At 44.6% G+C, this 14,635-nt stretch overlaps 1 protein-coding gene and 1 long non-coding RNA gene across 3 annotated transcripts in view; one reads left to right on the forward strand and one right to left on the reverse strand.

The window, feature by feature from the left end:
* The window catches only part of MFSD14B (major facilitator superfamily domain containing 14B), a 44,298-nt gene that overhangs the window by 9,884 nt on the left and 19,779 nt on the right, over nt 1–14,635 (forward strand). For both annotated transcript variants that reach the window (XR_013977179.1, XM_080972825.1), the window contains exons 3-5: nt 1,280–1,342; nt 11,336–11,463; nt 11,720–11,834. Coding sequence is in view for 1 of the 2 variants with exons in the window: in XM_080972825.1 (XP_080828951.1) it covers nt 1,280–1,342; nt 11,336–11,463; nt 11,720–11,834 (306 nt within the window). In the remaining variant the exon portion in view is untranslated. The remainder of the gene's footprint in view (nt 1–1,279; nt 1,343–11,335; nt 11,464–11,719; nt 11,835–14,635) is intronic.
* Nucleotides 1,360–13,235, reverse strand: LOC308458494. Its single transcript, XR_013977482.1, has 3 exons — nt 13,045–13,235; nt 8,040–8,872; nt 1,360–2,543 (listed from the first exon to the last, which is right to left on the reverse strand). It is a non-coding gene; the product is annotated as an uncharacterized lncRNA (long non-coding RNA).

The raw sequence follows: 14,635 nt of genomic DNA on the forward strand, positions 1-14,635 counted from the left end.
CATTTGCTATAGTACAATCATATAAATATAATGGAGAAATGAATAGAATTCCTACTCAAAATTAGACCTCATTGAGTTCAGTGGTACTTACTCTCAGGTATACATGTGGAACATTGCAACCTAAATGTGCCATTGAATAGAACTTTTTTTTAAAAAAGGCAACAGTACATACGTTTTGCCATTGCTTTAGCTTAGTATATTTTTGCTTTCTAGGCACTTTGACTCAGATGCTTGTTTGCTGTTAAATTGTAATATTTGAAGTACAGGTGTGATGTGTTCACAATTGAGGCTAAGAGAACCTCAAAGAACTTGCTGTACATTCAGATTTCCTATTTGGATATTGGTTTCTTTTGAACTGTCAGCTGGGTGTTAGAATTTTATCAGACGGTATGCAGAACTATTGTCAGAATGGCTGGGTGCATGTAAGTCCGCAGTTTGATGTTTCAGATCCTGCACTGTGATGTTTAGAGGTTTAGTGCTCAAAGCACCGTATTTTTCGCTCTATAAGATGCACCAGACCACAAGACGCACCTAGTTTTTGGAGGAGGAAAACAAGAAAAAAAACAATCTGAATCTCAGAAGCCAGAACAGCAAGAGGGATTGCTGCCTAGTGAAAGCAGCAATCCCTCTTGCTGTTCTGGCTTCTGGGATAGCTGCACAGCCTGCATTTGCTCCATAAGACGCACACACATTTCCCCTTACTTTTTAGGAGGGAAAAAGTGAGTCTTATAGAGCAAAAAATACGGTAGTTAAACACATGTACCATAATATGAATACTTCCAGGCCCCCCTCCCCAATTGTTTTTAGTAGATGTAAATAGTTGGAAGTATAACTGGGGTAGTGTTTTAAAGCTTGAACATGCAGACACATCTCAAACAGCTTCTAGGTTCTGTTGATTAACTTATTCTTAATTTTTTTAATGAGAGCCAGCTGCTTGTTAACATTGTGTTCATCATGGTATCATGACAGTTCTGTTTCTAGAGAAGGGGAATGTGGGGTGAAAAAAATCCATATAGCTCCCTTGTGTGCTTATTGACTGGGGGAGTGACAGATCTGTTAAAAATACTAAAAGCCAGGTTTGGCAGCTGTTAAAACTACGCTGCTGTATGGCTTTGGATAAGATGGGGAAGACTGAAATATATTTGACTGTGATGAGTTCTGAAACGGAAGTCATGGTACTCTAGATGGGTCAGTAGTGGCTAAGTATTTATGTTTTAAAGTAGTTTAATATATTTTCTTTAATGGAAGGTTACTTTGAATAACAATTTCTTCTCTTTAGGTCTTACGTGAAACATTTCCTCAGCATACATTTTTAATGAATGGCCTCATTCAAGGAGTTAAGGTAATTAAAAAAAAGTCGGTTAATCATAACCATTCTTGAACCGTTAATTTTTGTAAGCCTAATAATAGCACAGTGTTTCTAATACATTGGTATTGTGGGACTTATCATTTGTATGAGACAAACAGCATTGATGCAGCTATGAGAATGAAATGCTCATTTTCAGAATTTAAAAAGTCACAAAACTGTTTAGCTGCTTGTTGAGTAGTGTCCAACAAAATAGTTCCACTAGCACAAGCACTTCCGGGCTACATAATAGAACTTCCCCTCCCTCTCCTTTCCTGCCAATATATGCTTTGGAGAGCTGGGGATCCCCCAGAACATGGGGTGCACAGGAAGAGGAAGTTCCGTTGTACAGCCAAAAGTTGTGCTAACAGAACTAACACATTGGATTACCACCATGAGGCTGCAATTTAGTTGACATTAAGTCAAATTAATCTTAATTTGGGCTGCCTTCTGAGTAGACATTTATATAATTGCACTGATGTGGAAACAAATGGAGGTGTAAGAACACATTCAGTCTTGGACAACTGACTAATGTCAAATTTGTGAAATGTTGGAACCAGATCAATTCAAACTGGTAATTACATGGGGTATGAAGCAGGCATCCAAAATCATAATTGAACATTGAGACTTTGGTTGAGACTTTTTGGCATGTTATGAGATGGAATAATTAATATTACACTAAAGGGACAGAATTTGGGGGATGTCAGTGCAGCAGCAGTGCATATGTAATCTTCTCGATCATGATAAGTTATATCGTTTCATTGTAAGTTCAGGGGATAATTTTCTCTATTGCTGTTTATGGCCCTAAGAAGATAATACATGTGACCCTCCCCCATTGATTAAGGATGCTGCATATTTTGTTTTATTGTTGTATCCCAGTGGGTACTTAAGGTGTCACAAATATCTGCAACTAAAGAACCGCAATGAACAAACCTTTCATACAAGGGTAAAAATGTGAAATCTGGGATTCATGTCAAATTCTAAATCTGATAATACCATACAAATAGTTGCTGATTCCAGAGACCCCCTGAGTGGACTTATGTTCATGGAACACTCCTGCTTGTGGAAGGTGATTGACTTTGCCTGGTTTCTGAACACCCTGAAACCCTTCTCCAGAGGGTCAGAAGACAGTGGGAGGTGAAGACTGCAGGGAGAATCTGCAAAAATTGCTGCCCTCCCTCTTCTGCTGGGTCATGGCCTGTGATGGGACGATGAGCTGCTTGTGTGTAAAATCCTAGTCCCTCAGAGTTTGGTCAAGTTTGCAAACCTCTGTCTGTAACGGAGCCCCTTAAACATGGCTCCGTCAGTCGCTGGCAGATTCCGACAGTGGTTGCTTTCGGAATCGCTTCCAACATAAAAGCTCCTTAACGGAAACACGTCTTCTGGACTCTCTGCGTGACAGTTTCCGGCGAGGAGTGGGTGTCCCTACAGGAGGTCCTGAAACCTCCCCACTGTTTTCGCTGGAAGTGTCTCTGAGCCATCCCTCCAGCTCCCTTTCCCTCAGCTCAGCTCCTCTCCCCCTACTGGTTCCCTCTTCAGCTGCTGAGTCTCTCCCAACCTGTGTGAGCCCTTTCACTTCCCTTCCTTCCGATGGCAGTTCCCTGACATCCACCTCCCCTCCAGGGCCCCCTTCATCCCCTCTCGCCCCCTCCTCTACGGGCGGTGAGGAGGCAAAACCCCGGAATGAACTTCCTTCATCTTCCGATGTCCCGAACACTTCTCTCCACCTGTTGCGGTTCCTGGTCTCGAAGTACTCCTCCTCCTCAGAGTCCATCTCCCCTTCCCCTTCCGATTCCGAGAATCCTTCCAACTCCTCCTCCTCATCGGTGGTCCCAAAGTATTCCCTCCGGAACCTCTCCACAGGCTGAGGTTTCCTTGGGAACCTTTGATGGAACGTTTCTATCAATACCTCGTCATTGATATCTTCTGCCATTACCCAAGTGTTTTCTGACTCCGGTTCTCCTTCCCACGCTACCAAATACTCCACCTGATCCCCCTTCCACCTGGCGTCGAGGATTTCTGCCACATGGCTGCTGCATTCCCTTTCTTCTATGACCGGTCCCCGAGTGGCCATCCCTTCTCGTCCCCCCTCATACGGTGACAGTAACGACCTGTGAAATACTGGGTGCAGTTTCATGTGGTTGGGTAACCGGAGCCTGAAAGCCACTGGGTTGACCTGTTGAATGACCTCAAAGGGACCCAATCTCCTGGGTCTTAATTTCTTACAACCTCCTTTGAACGGCAACCCTTGGGTTGACAGCCACACCCTATCTCCCACCCTTATGGTTTCACCTTCCCTTCGGTTCTTGTCTGCCTGCCTCTTGTATTCTTCCTTCGCCCTTTCTAAGTTGAGTTGGAGCTGACGATGGATTGCTTCCATTTCTTCTACAAAATGCTCGGCTGCCGGGACACCCCATCTCTCCCCTTCTCCCCCTGGGAAAGCCCTGGGATGACACCCATAATTAGCCAAGAAGGGGCTCATCCCTGTGGACACATTCTCGGCATTGTTGTAGGCAAATTCCGCCAGCGCCAACTTTTCTACCCAGTCATTCTCTCTGTCATTGACATAACACCTCAGGTATTGCTGGAGGACCCCGTTTGCTCTTTCCGCCTGCCCGTTGGTTTCAGGGTGCCGGGCAGTCGAAAAGTTGACCTCCACCTGCAGTAAGCTCATGAGCTTCCTCCAGAACCTGGAAGTAAATTGTTTTCCTCGGTCTGAGACCACCCTCAATGGCACCCCGTGCAACCTAAAAATGTGTTCTACAAATAACTTCGCTGTCTCTTCCGCCGTGACTGCATGCGAGCAGGCTACAAAGTGGCACATCTTTGTTAGTAGGTCTACCACCACCATGATGGCTGTTTTCCCCTTGGACTTCGGCAGATCAGTCATAAAATCTATCGACACTGCCTCCCAAGGTCGTTCTGGGGTTGGTAAGGGTTCTAATAGCCCCGCCGGTGCCCGCCTCTCCCCTTTGGCTCGCTGGCATTGCTCACACCCTCTTACATACTCCCGTACATCTTCCCTCACCTTAGGCCACCAAAATTCCCTGGTGACCAACCACATGGTTTTGTGTTGTCCAAAATGCCCCGCCGTGGGGCTGTCGTGCAACTGCTTGAGTACCCTCCCCCTTAAGTCTCCTTCAGGGATATACAGTGCCCCTTTGTAATACAAAGCTCCATTTCTTTCCTCGAAACCCCCTGGTTCCTCTCCCTCACCCCTAAGACCTCTGAGCTTATTCTGGGCGTATTCATCATTCTCTGTTTCCTCTACCAGTTCTCTTTGTCCCACCAATGCCGCCCCACACACCCAGCGGTCCTCTGGAATGACATGTCTCTCTTCGGGTGCTCCCTCCCCCTCCAAATATTCAGGTTTGCGTGAGAGAGCGTCCGCCCTAATGTTCTCTGGACCTGGCACGTAACAAATCTCAAAGTTAAATTTGGAGAACTCCTGGGCCCATCTCACTTGCCGTTGGTTGAGCACTCGTGCCGTCCTCCAATACTCTAGGTTCTTGTGGTCAGTGCACACTTGCACCTTATGTTGTGCGCCAATTAGCAGGTGCCTCCATCTCCGGAACGCCTCATGAATGGCTAGTAGTTCTCGGTCATACACCGTGTAGTTCCTCTCGGATTTGTTCAGCTTTCGCGAAAAAAAGGCACACGGTCTCCACTCTGACTCCTCCTTCCCTGGCTGCAGAAGCACCGCCCCAATAGCTCTGTCTGATGCGTCAGTTTCCACTCTCATCGGTTTTTGTAAATCCACATGCAGGAGTTGTTGTTCCGAGGCGAAGGCCCTTTTTAGTTCCTCAAATGCTCACTCCGCCTCCTCAGTCCAAACGAACTTCTTCTTACTGCTGAGACAGTCCGTAATGGGCGCCGTCAGGTGGGCAAAGTTTCGGATGAACTTACGATAGAAGTTCCCAAATCCTAGGAACCTCTGCACATCCTTCCTTGTTTTGGGTGTTTTCCATTCCAGCACCGCCTGGACCTTGCCGGGATCCATGGCCAATCCCTTGTCTGACAGGCGATACCCCAGGAATTCCACCTCCTTGGTATGAAACTGACACTTCTCCAGTTTCACCCACAGCTGGTTGGCTTGCAGCCTGCTCAACACTTCTCTGACGTCTCTCACATGCTGCTCCTCATTCTCAGAATACACCAACACGTCGTCTAAGAAGGCCACACAATTCTTGTAAAGCAAAGGCCCCAGGACGTGGTTCATAAACGATTGAAAGCACGCGGAGCCTCCTTGTAGGCCGAAGGGCATAACTAAATATTCAAATGCCCCCAAAGGGGTGAACATGGTGGTTTTCCATTCATCCCCCTTCCTTATTCGTATCAGGTTGTACGCCCCCCTTAGGTCCAGTTTAGTAAAAATCTTTCCCTTCCTGACCCTTGTCAAAATGTCGTCAATCCTGGGCATAGGGAAAGCCACTGGTTCTGACACTGCATTTAAGGCCCTGAAGTCACACACAAGCCTCGGCTTGTTCGTGTTTTTTTTATCCACAAAAAACACTGGGCTGCCCCCCACCGCCCTGGACTCTCTGATGAACCCTCTCTTCAGGTTCTTGTCAATGAACTCTCTTAGCTCCTGCATCTCTCTGTCTGACATGGCGTACAGCTTGCCTACAGGGAGCTGTGCCCCAGGGAGTAAATTGATTTGACAGTCAAAGGGTCTATGCGGGGGTAGTTGGTCAGCTTCCCTTTCGCTGAAGACGTCGCGGAGATCTGCGTATTGTCGTGGTACCTTCACGTTCTCCGTTACTTCAGTCCCTGCTAGGGTGGCTTGGGCCCCTGCCAAACCCTTTCCCTCTTTGCAGTGTTCTAAGCAATGTGCTGAACCAAAAGAAACCACTCTCTGATGCCAGCCCACCAGCGGATCATGTAACGCTAGCCAGCTCATCCCCAATATAATGGGAGCTCCTCCCAAGGTGGCCACATTAAACGCTATCAGTTCGGTGTGCCTTGCCACCTTCATTATCATTGGGACGGTCTGCAAGCTGACTTCTCCTCCCAACAGCTCCCTGCCATCGATCGTGGTCACCTGCAGGGGGTTGCTTAAAGGGATCGTCTGTATCTGGTGTTCAGCTGCAAACTCTTTGCTCATGAAATTGCAGGAGCTGCCTGAGTCCAACAGCGCCTTTATCTTTAGAGGGTGTCCGTTTGGCAGCTCTAGCGCCACTTCTATCACTAGGGCGGGTTTAGGAGGTTCTGGCGTGGGCACTTTCACTGCTCTTTGGCCTGGCTGCTGTGCCCCGACGGTGGCAGCCAGGCGTTGGCTTTTACTTGCTTCGGTATTTCTTCCTCTCTTCCCTCCACAGCTCCTACCATCCCTTGCCATTCCTTCCTCTGGGGGCAGACTCTGGCAAAGTGACCTGGCTGTTGGCAGAGATAGCATTTCCGGGCGCCTTTTCCCTCCTTCTTTCCCCCCTCACTGGGCTTTGAAACTGCGCGCGCGCGCGCTGTTCCGATTTCCATCGGCTCTGCCGGCGGGAAAGTTGGCTCTGGAATGTCTGGAATGCGGAACTCCTTCCAACGTTCCCCCTTCCCTTCCCGCCTCTCCAATGCTCTCGCCTCCTGGCGCGCTCCTATGGTCAGCGCTGATTTGGTCAGCTGGTCCATAGACTCCGCCCTGGGCGCCCGGGAAAGTTCGTCTTTCACAGCCGAAGAAAGCCCTTCTTCAAAGAGCATTTGAATGGGTTCCGCCGATAGATCCCACCCCAATTTATGGATCAACATGGTGAACTCAGTCCAGTACTCACGGACAGATCGGCTCCCCTGTTTGCAAGCCATTAACTGTCTGCGGACCACTCCCTGTTCAATATCGCTGGAAAACATCAGATCCATGGCGCGAAAGAACTTCATCGTGTCCTTTAGGACGTCACTATTCGCTGCCATCAGGGGTCTAACCCAGTCTCTCGCCCCCTTTTCAAGATGCCCAATCACGAAAGCCACTCGTGATTCCTCGTCAGGGAATTCATCAAACTGCAGATTGAGGGCATATTGCATCTCTGTCCGAAAGCCATGATAGTCTTTGGGCTCCCCCCCAAACTTCTGCACCAATCCTGGTACCTTTCTGACGAGCTGGGTGTCTTTCCCCTTTTTGTCTGCATCCTGAGCCCTCCTCTCCTCAAGCCTCGCCGTCTGCAGCGCTAGCTGGACCTCCAACACCCGGTACCTTTCTTCCAGGCTTGGACCCACTCCAGCTCCTGCTTCTCCGGTTCCGGCTGGGTTGCTCATGATGCCTTCTCCTGCACAAGCTGCTCACGAAGACTGTCGGAATGCTGTGATGGGACGATGAGCTGCTTGTGTGTAAAATCCTAGTCCCTCAGAGTTTGGTCAAGTTTGCAAACCTCTGTCTGTAACGGAGCCCCTTAAACATGGCTCCGTCAGTCGCTGGCAGATTCCGACAGTGGTTGCTTTCGGAATCGCTTCCAACATAAAAGCTCCTTAACGGAAACACGTCTTCTGGACTCTCTGCGTGACAGTTTCCGGCGAGGAGTGGGTGTCCCTACAGGAGGTCCTGAAACCTCCCCACTGTTTTCGCTGGAAGTGTCTCTGAGCCATCCCTCCAGCTCCCTTTCCCTCAGCTCAGCTCCTCTCCCCCTACTGGTTCCCTCTTCAGCTGCTGAGTCTCTCCCAACCTGTGTGAGCCCTTTCACTTCCCTTCCTTCCGATGGCAGTTCCCTGACATGGCCCATGTTAGAAACTCTGATATATAAGCTTGACACTAAGTGACTCCTTAAACCAGGGTTGCAGTCACCAAAATGGAATGTCTAGTTGCCCTTTGGGGGGCAGACGGCTCCAAAGTCACATTTTTCAATATGACTTTTCGGTTCCTGAAATTTCACTCTGATTGTGCAGATAAAATATAATGGGTAGAATTCTACAGGATGTGTTACTAGGACGTGAAAACAGTCAAGATCCCAGGCATACTCCTCCAGATGGTGGAGACATCAAGCACCATCCTGGCTCCTGGGCTTCTTCAGTTGGTCGCAGGTGACCAATAGCCAGGTGCAAAATGCATCTGGCACCTGGCAAATTTGGAATGCTGTTCATGGCCCCCTCTGAATGGAAAGAGCCTTTTCATTTGTGGGAAGGCTATTCTGAATGTAAGCTTATATCAATGTGTGCTGTAAAAAGAAGTTTTATTAAAGGGTTTTCTGACTATAGTTAAGAAACTGACGATTGGTAGCTTGATCTTCAGAAATGTATATGAGGACAGGAAAAGAAGCTTTGTGTAGTAATAAGTGTCAGGACAAGGTAAGAAGGTTAGCGCTGTGGTAAACCTTCCCTGCCTGTAGGAGATGTTATTTGAAACCGCTTTTTCTTGTTGATGCCTTGATTACTCAGATCTGCCTGAAGTGTATGCAAATACTATCTTTAATCTGGCTGGTAATAGTAATGACTTTGACTTGAGTGATTCCAGCTTTCCAACTGACTTGTGTCCAGATATTGATAAAACCTGTAAAATTCATTTAGTAATCCATGCTCAAATTCTGTGGGGAAGCAGTGTTGTCTACAGTGCACCTGAAACAAACAAACACAGATAAATAAGGCTGCCCTCCACTAACCTCACCCTTTTGTGGAAAGTACACCTAATTCATCAGAGATAAGAAACCATCATAAGTGAGCTTCAATCTGGCTGGTGACTGCTAAGCACAGTTTTATACAGTGGTGCCTCGCAAGACGAAAATAATTCGTTCCACGAGTCTTTTCGTCTTGCGATGTTTTTCGTCTTGCGAAGCACGGTCCGTCGCAACTGCGCCTCTTCAAGCAGCTTTAAGAAAAAAGTGCAAGACGTTTTCGTCTTGCGAAGCAAGCCCATAGGGAAATTCGTCTAGCGAAGCAACGCAAAACCGAAAAACCCTTTCGTCTAGCGAGTTTTTCTTCTTTCGAGGCATTCGTCTTGCGGGGCACCACTGTATTTCCATTAGCTTGTGTCTGCAGTTCTTTTCTAGTCTAACTTTTGGCTACCTTCCTAGCAATTGTTCATGTAAAAAACGTCTCTTTACTTCTGTTTGCATGTGCAAATTTCTGGTGCACCCTGCAACCTCAAGCTATTATGGATAAAATCATAGCCTTCAGTCTTGAGACATTTGCTTCAATGATGTAACATAAAAATCTCTGCAATGATGTCCTTTGGGAGAATTGAATGTATTAAAAACTGAATGACTTACCTGTATCTTTTCTGTATTTCAAATATTGTTCTAAATATATAAAAGGGATAATACCAGAGAAAGCAGTTTGCAGAAGGCACGTGCACTTTCTTTTGGCAAATTGTCACATTTAGCATAGCAGATTCTTGGGCTGAGATATTGTTTAGGGGGTATTGTTGGGGTTTTTTGTTGCTGCTGTTGACATTATTGTTTTGTATATTTATTTTTAGATCTTACAGCGGTTTATATGGGAATAGTTGGAATTGTTCATTTTTTGGTTGTGTACTTTTTGATGTGTTTTATTTATTCTTTATGACTACTTTTGCTATGTTTGCAATTAGGTAATGTTTGTAATCTTTTCATGCTGTAAGCTGCCTTGAGCACGGTTTTAACTATGGAAAGGCGAAATACAAATTAAATTATGATGAAGTTATGTAGAATGGTGGCTGCTGTGTGCAATTGTAAAATTTTCAGCATGGATGAAAGTTGCCTACTGGAAGTGCCAATTTGTAAATATTGTGGGTATATGTTAATTGTTGACAGCGTGAATACCTAGTTCAATAATCTTTGCCTATGGAAAAAGCATTTCTTGTGAGGGGTCTTTTGCAAAGAGAAAATCCAAACTTTGGGAAATGGTTCAGAGTTCAGACACTGTATAGAAAGTGGTTAGAGAGCAGAAACAATTGGGAATTGGGAGCCTAAAACATCTGGAAGGTACCAGTTGGGGAAGGTTGACTTAGTGGAACCTTGAGACTGGTATGCTACTTAACTAAGACTTGTGTGGATTTCCTGCCAGACAATTAACAATAATCTGGTATTGCAGCAATGTGGAATGGATTTGGCAGGCTTTATGCTTTAGAAGTCTGACAATTTCTCTCATGCTACTTTGTGCTCCAGAATGTAAGCAGATGAATAGCTGCTTTGTCTCCTGGGATAATTTATGTTGTTGTTCTGTGCTGAATGTATTTTTCATATTGACATTCATCAGTTTTGCTCTAAAGGGAAATGGTTCACTCTTGTCTTCAAACAAAAAAATGCAGCCCAACAGCTGTAGCTATCATTTTTGATAGGATGGTTTGAGAAGAAATTTGGAAAATATTAAGGGATAAAAGTAGATTTGGAGTTGACCCATTATTAGTCTTAAATTTAAGTGTTCTAATATAGTTGAATATAGTAGAATTAATATTAAGCGATTTTACAGTATATTCTTGGCTGCATTGGGGCTATGGAAATCTAATCCCTGCACATACTTTTTAATTTGGACCTTGTGGTTGGCACCCATGAGTTTTTAATTGATTATTTGCAAATCAGAAGGGGATCTCCCATCTCCAGTTACAATTTATCCTCATTTTTGGCAGCCTTTTTGTCCTTTGTATAACATGAATTTTGCTTTATGCATGTAGCAATCTGTGGCTATTGTGACCTTTATGAAACTCTAAAATGCCATTTCTAGTCGGAAAGAAATTGCATTCCTCATTCTGCTGAGGATCAGTGTATATGTTCACTAAACAATTCACCAGCACTTGCTTAGCATCTTCACCTTTGCCTTTGAAACAGTCTTATCTTACTCTTCCAGAGTACTGTGAGATTGTACAAGTGTTTAGTGCAATATAGTTTGCATGCCTACCCTGTATGTGCTTTTTTTATCCAAAAAAGAAAACATTCTACCTATGTTCCTGATTGTTCTCTTTGGCTCTTTTAAATCATGCTATATAAGAAGGCACATCCCAGCATGTATAGCTAATTTGCTTATTACTGTGATCCTCTGAATAAATTGTAGATTAAAGATAAAAGGATCAAAAATGCACTAAAAGAACTTCTATTTCATTCTTAGGGGTTTTTATCCTTCCTGAGTGCTCCACTGATCGGTGCTTTGTCTGATGTCTGGGGAAGAAAGTCTTTCCTCCTTGTTACAGTTTTCTTCACTTGTGTCCCAATTCCGTTAATGAAGATAAGTCCATGGTAAGTGGTACAAATGACAGTAGGTGTTTTTGGTGTATGAAGGAAACTAGAAGAGATAAATCACTTTTCTCTAGTCAATTATCTCAAGTTAGGGTTCAATTACTGCTGCAGGGTCCAAGTGTGTCAAGTCTGTTCTTTTAATTGGGTTCTTCAAAATGGAATGCTTAATTAAAGGTTGTAGATTGATGATACTTACACAGTTTTACAACTATCAAATAATCTTTGCATAGTTACATTACACCTTTCTCCTTTGCAGGTGGTATTTTGCTATGATTTCGGTTTCTGGGATTTTTGCTGTTACGTTCTCTGTGATATTTGCTTATGTAGCTGACATAACACAAGAGCATGAAAGGAGCACTGCATACGGACTGGTAAGACGATTTCTGAAAATATTTCTGATGCTTTGACAGTCATATTTATTGGTAGTCCCTCATTATATAGATACTACACTTACTATGTTTGAATAAGGCACATCCGGTTATTTTGGGGGTTGAGAAGATAGGCTTATCTTGCAGCGGTGACAAAGTCAAGAAAAGATGATGTGTTGGAGGAGGGAGAACAGAGTCTTAGATTTCTTTATTCCTAGACACTCAGCCGAGAAACCGTATCCTGCACAGGTAGAAGGTTGAGCAGTCATCTGTGTTAATTGTAGGTATCCTGTATCAAAAGACGTAGCTGGACCAGGTTACTTAATGGATTGTTTGAGCTCTGATTCTCTTGGTTAGGCATAGCAGGAGTTTAGTTTATTACTAATTGCTGAGTCTGTTGCTCAGCATGGCAGCTTAGGAAGGGAGGATGACATTAAGACAGCTTGTTAATCTGACATATGCTACGTAACATTTCTTTGAAAGTACCTTTCAGTATCATGGTTTCTTCCTGGATGTAAAGGCAGTATGGGCGGTCATCTATTCCTTAGGTTGTGCCTCCAATAAGGTTGTCAGTGTAGGCTTTCATTAACAAAGGGAGGTTTCTTATTTTCCTTCCTACCTGGGATAGGCAGCAACTGACCCCTAATAAGCATCTAATCCCAGAATCATAGAATCACGGAATTGTAGACTTGGAAGGGATCCCGAATATCTCTTGCCCATCCCCCCACAATGCAGGAATGGCTTTGAGTAATGATAAAGGCGCATCTGAACATTTAAAAAGATCTGAACCAATAGTGGAATATTAATGCCACTTGACTTAAGTCAGAATTCCCTCTACTGAGAATCTCCAGTCTCAGCCCAGCAGGTGACTTGGTGTTTCCTTCCCTGATATGCTATACTTGCAGGGGCTACCAAGGGTTAAAACTGGGCTATTCCTTCTAATTCAGTGCTTGTGCTTGTATTCCTTTTTACACTCACTGAGTGAAAGCGTGATTTTTAGAATGTGTGTCTCTCTGAATAATGTTAAAAAAAGGAATAGTAGGTGAATTTCCATAGTTTCTCATAACAGCAACACAGGTATTACAACTTCCCAGCTTTCCCCTTGCAGTATGTACTGAATAGTGATAGGTGAATTACTATGGGATGACAGTTTCATAGTGGACAATCTTTGTTGCATCCAGTGAAGCCATCCTAAAAGCGCAAGGACTTCTACCTGAGCAGCAGGATGTTCTCTCATCATGTGCATCCTCTCTCTGGTGTGCTGGTTGAACCCCTAGAACAAATTGGGGTGGGGTTGTAAGGAGACAGAGAGGAAGTCCCCTTGTGATTGTGTTAGATACAACCCTGAATTGCCAAGATACTGTAATGCTCTTTGGATGCGGTCTTCTATGAAGTCATTTCCTCTGCTGCTTCATTAGTACAGAAGTACCATGGCAACCCCTGAAAAATAGAGTGCTTACATATCTTGCACCTTGCTAAAAACATTTTTGAAGTGTTAAGCTGAAGTGGTGATGAAGGAGGAAGGCATCTGTTAGACAATTTCTTTTTGTGACTTTTAGACCTGCTGCCTTGCAGTTTCTTATATTGATGGGTTTTGTGGTTTTATTATATGATTTTAATTAAACGCTGAGCCTAATTGGGATGTGTTTGAAACCCACCCTGGAACCATTTAGTGATGGTTTCAAACACAAATAGAATATTCTAAACTTATTAATTTATTTACTATGTAAGCTTTGACTGACAGATTCACTCTTGTTGAACAGACATGTTTTGTGGCATAAAAATAGTTCTAGATTTCTTTTAAAATAAGGATGTGTACTGTTAAAGTACGTTCTCCAGGTCGTTGTCTGACGTTTCTCGGTTTACCAAGCCATTCTTTTAGCCTCGGGTGCCAGCTTCCTCCCAGTCATTAACTATCTGAGTCTCTGCGATTTAGGAGATAAAGTTGGGTCACACTGGCTAAACCAGGGTTTCCCAAGCTTGGGTCTCCAGCTGTTTTTGGACTACAATTCCCATCATCCCTGACAGCTGGTCCTACTAGTGAGGGATTATGGGAGTTGTAGTCCAACAAAAGCTGGATACCCAAGTTTGGGAAACGGTGGGATAAATGTACACCTCTTTCCCCCCCACCTCCACTAGTGTTAAAAAGCTACTGTCTCAACAGTTCAAGGAAATAGAAATAGTTGTAGTTCAAATGCAATTTGATCTCATTGCCAACTTCCCTCTAAATTTAAAATATGGCCACCAAGTGGCAGATATTGATGTGGAAGACCTGGAGTTAGGCATGGTCTACCAGTCAGCTCCATAGCGGGGGATGAACAAGACAGTGTGTGCATACAGAAGATGTACCGTATTTTTTGCTCTATAACACGCACCCGACCATAACACGCACGTAGTTTTTAGAGGAGGAAAACAAGAAAAAAATATTCTAAACGAAACAGTGGATGTATGATTTTTATGGTTCATGCTGTGGCCACAGACATGTGATCTGACGGTGAGTTTGGGGTAGCCCAATGCAAAAATCCTGAGGATCCATGTGGATCCATGTTTGTAACCACGCTTTTGCACCACTACGGCCCCAGGCAACAGTGGGTGCGTGATTTTTTTTGGTGCAAACTGTAGCCATGGACATGCTATGTGATCTGATGGTGAATTTGGGGTGACCCAGTGCAAAACTCCTGAGGATCCATGTGGATCTGTGCTTTGTAACCACGTTTTAAGTGGGGAGGGAAAGAAAAGCACTCAAGGGACAAGGAGCACACGTGGGGTGGGTGGAGAAGGATGCTGCTAATAATGCAGAAGAG

The sequence above is a fragment of the Podarcis pityusensis genome (assembly GCF_964106645.2).
Source record: "Podarcis pityusensis genome assembly, chromosome: 11".
Classification (NCBI taxonomy): Eukaryota; Metazoa; Chordata; class Lepidosauria; order Squamata; family Lacertidae; genus Podarcis; species Podarcis pityusensis.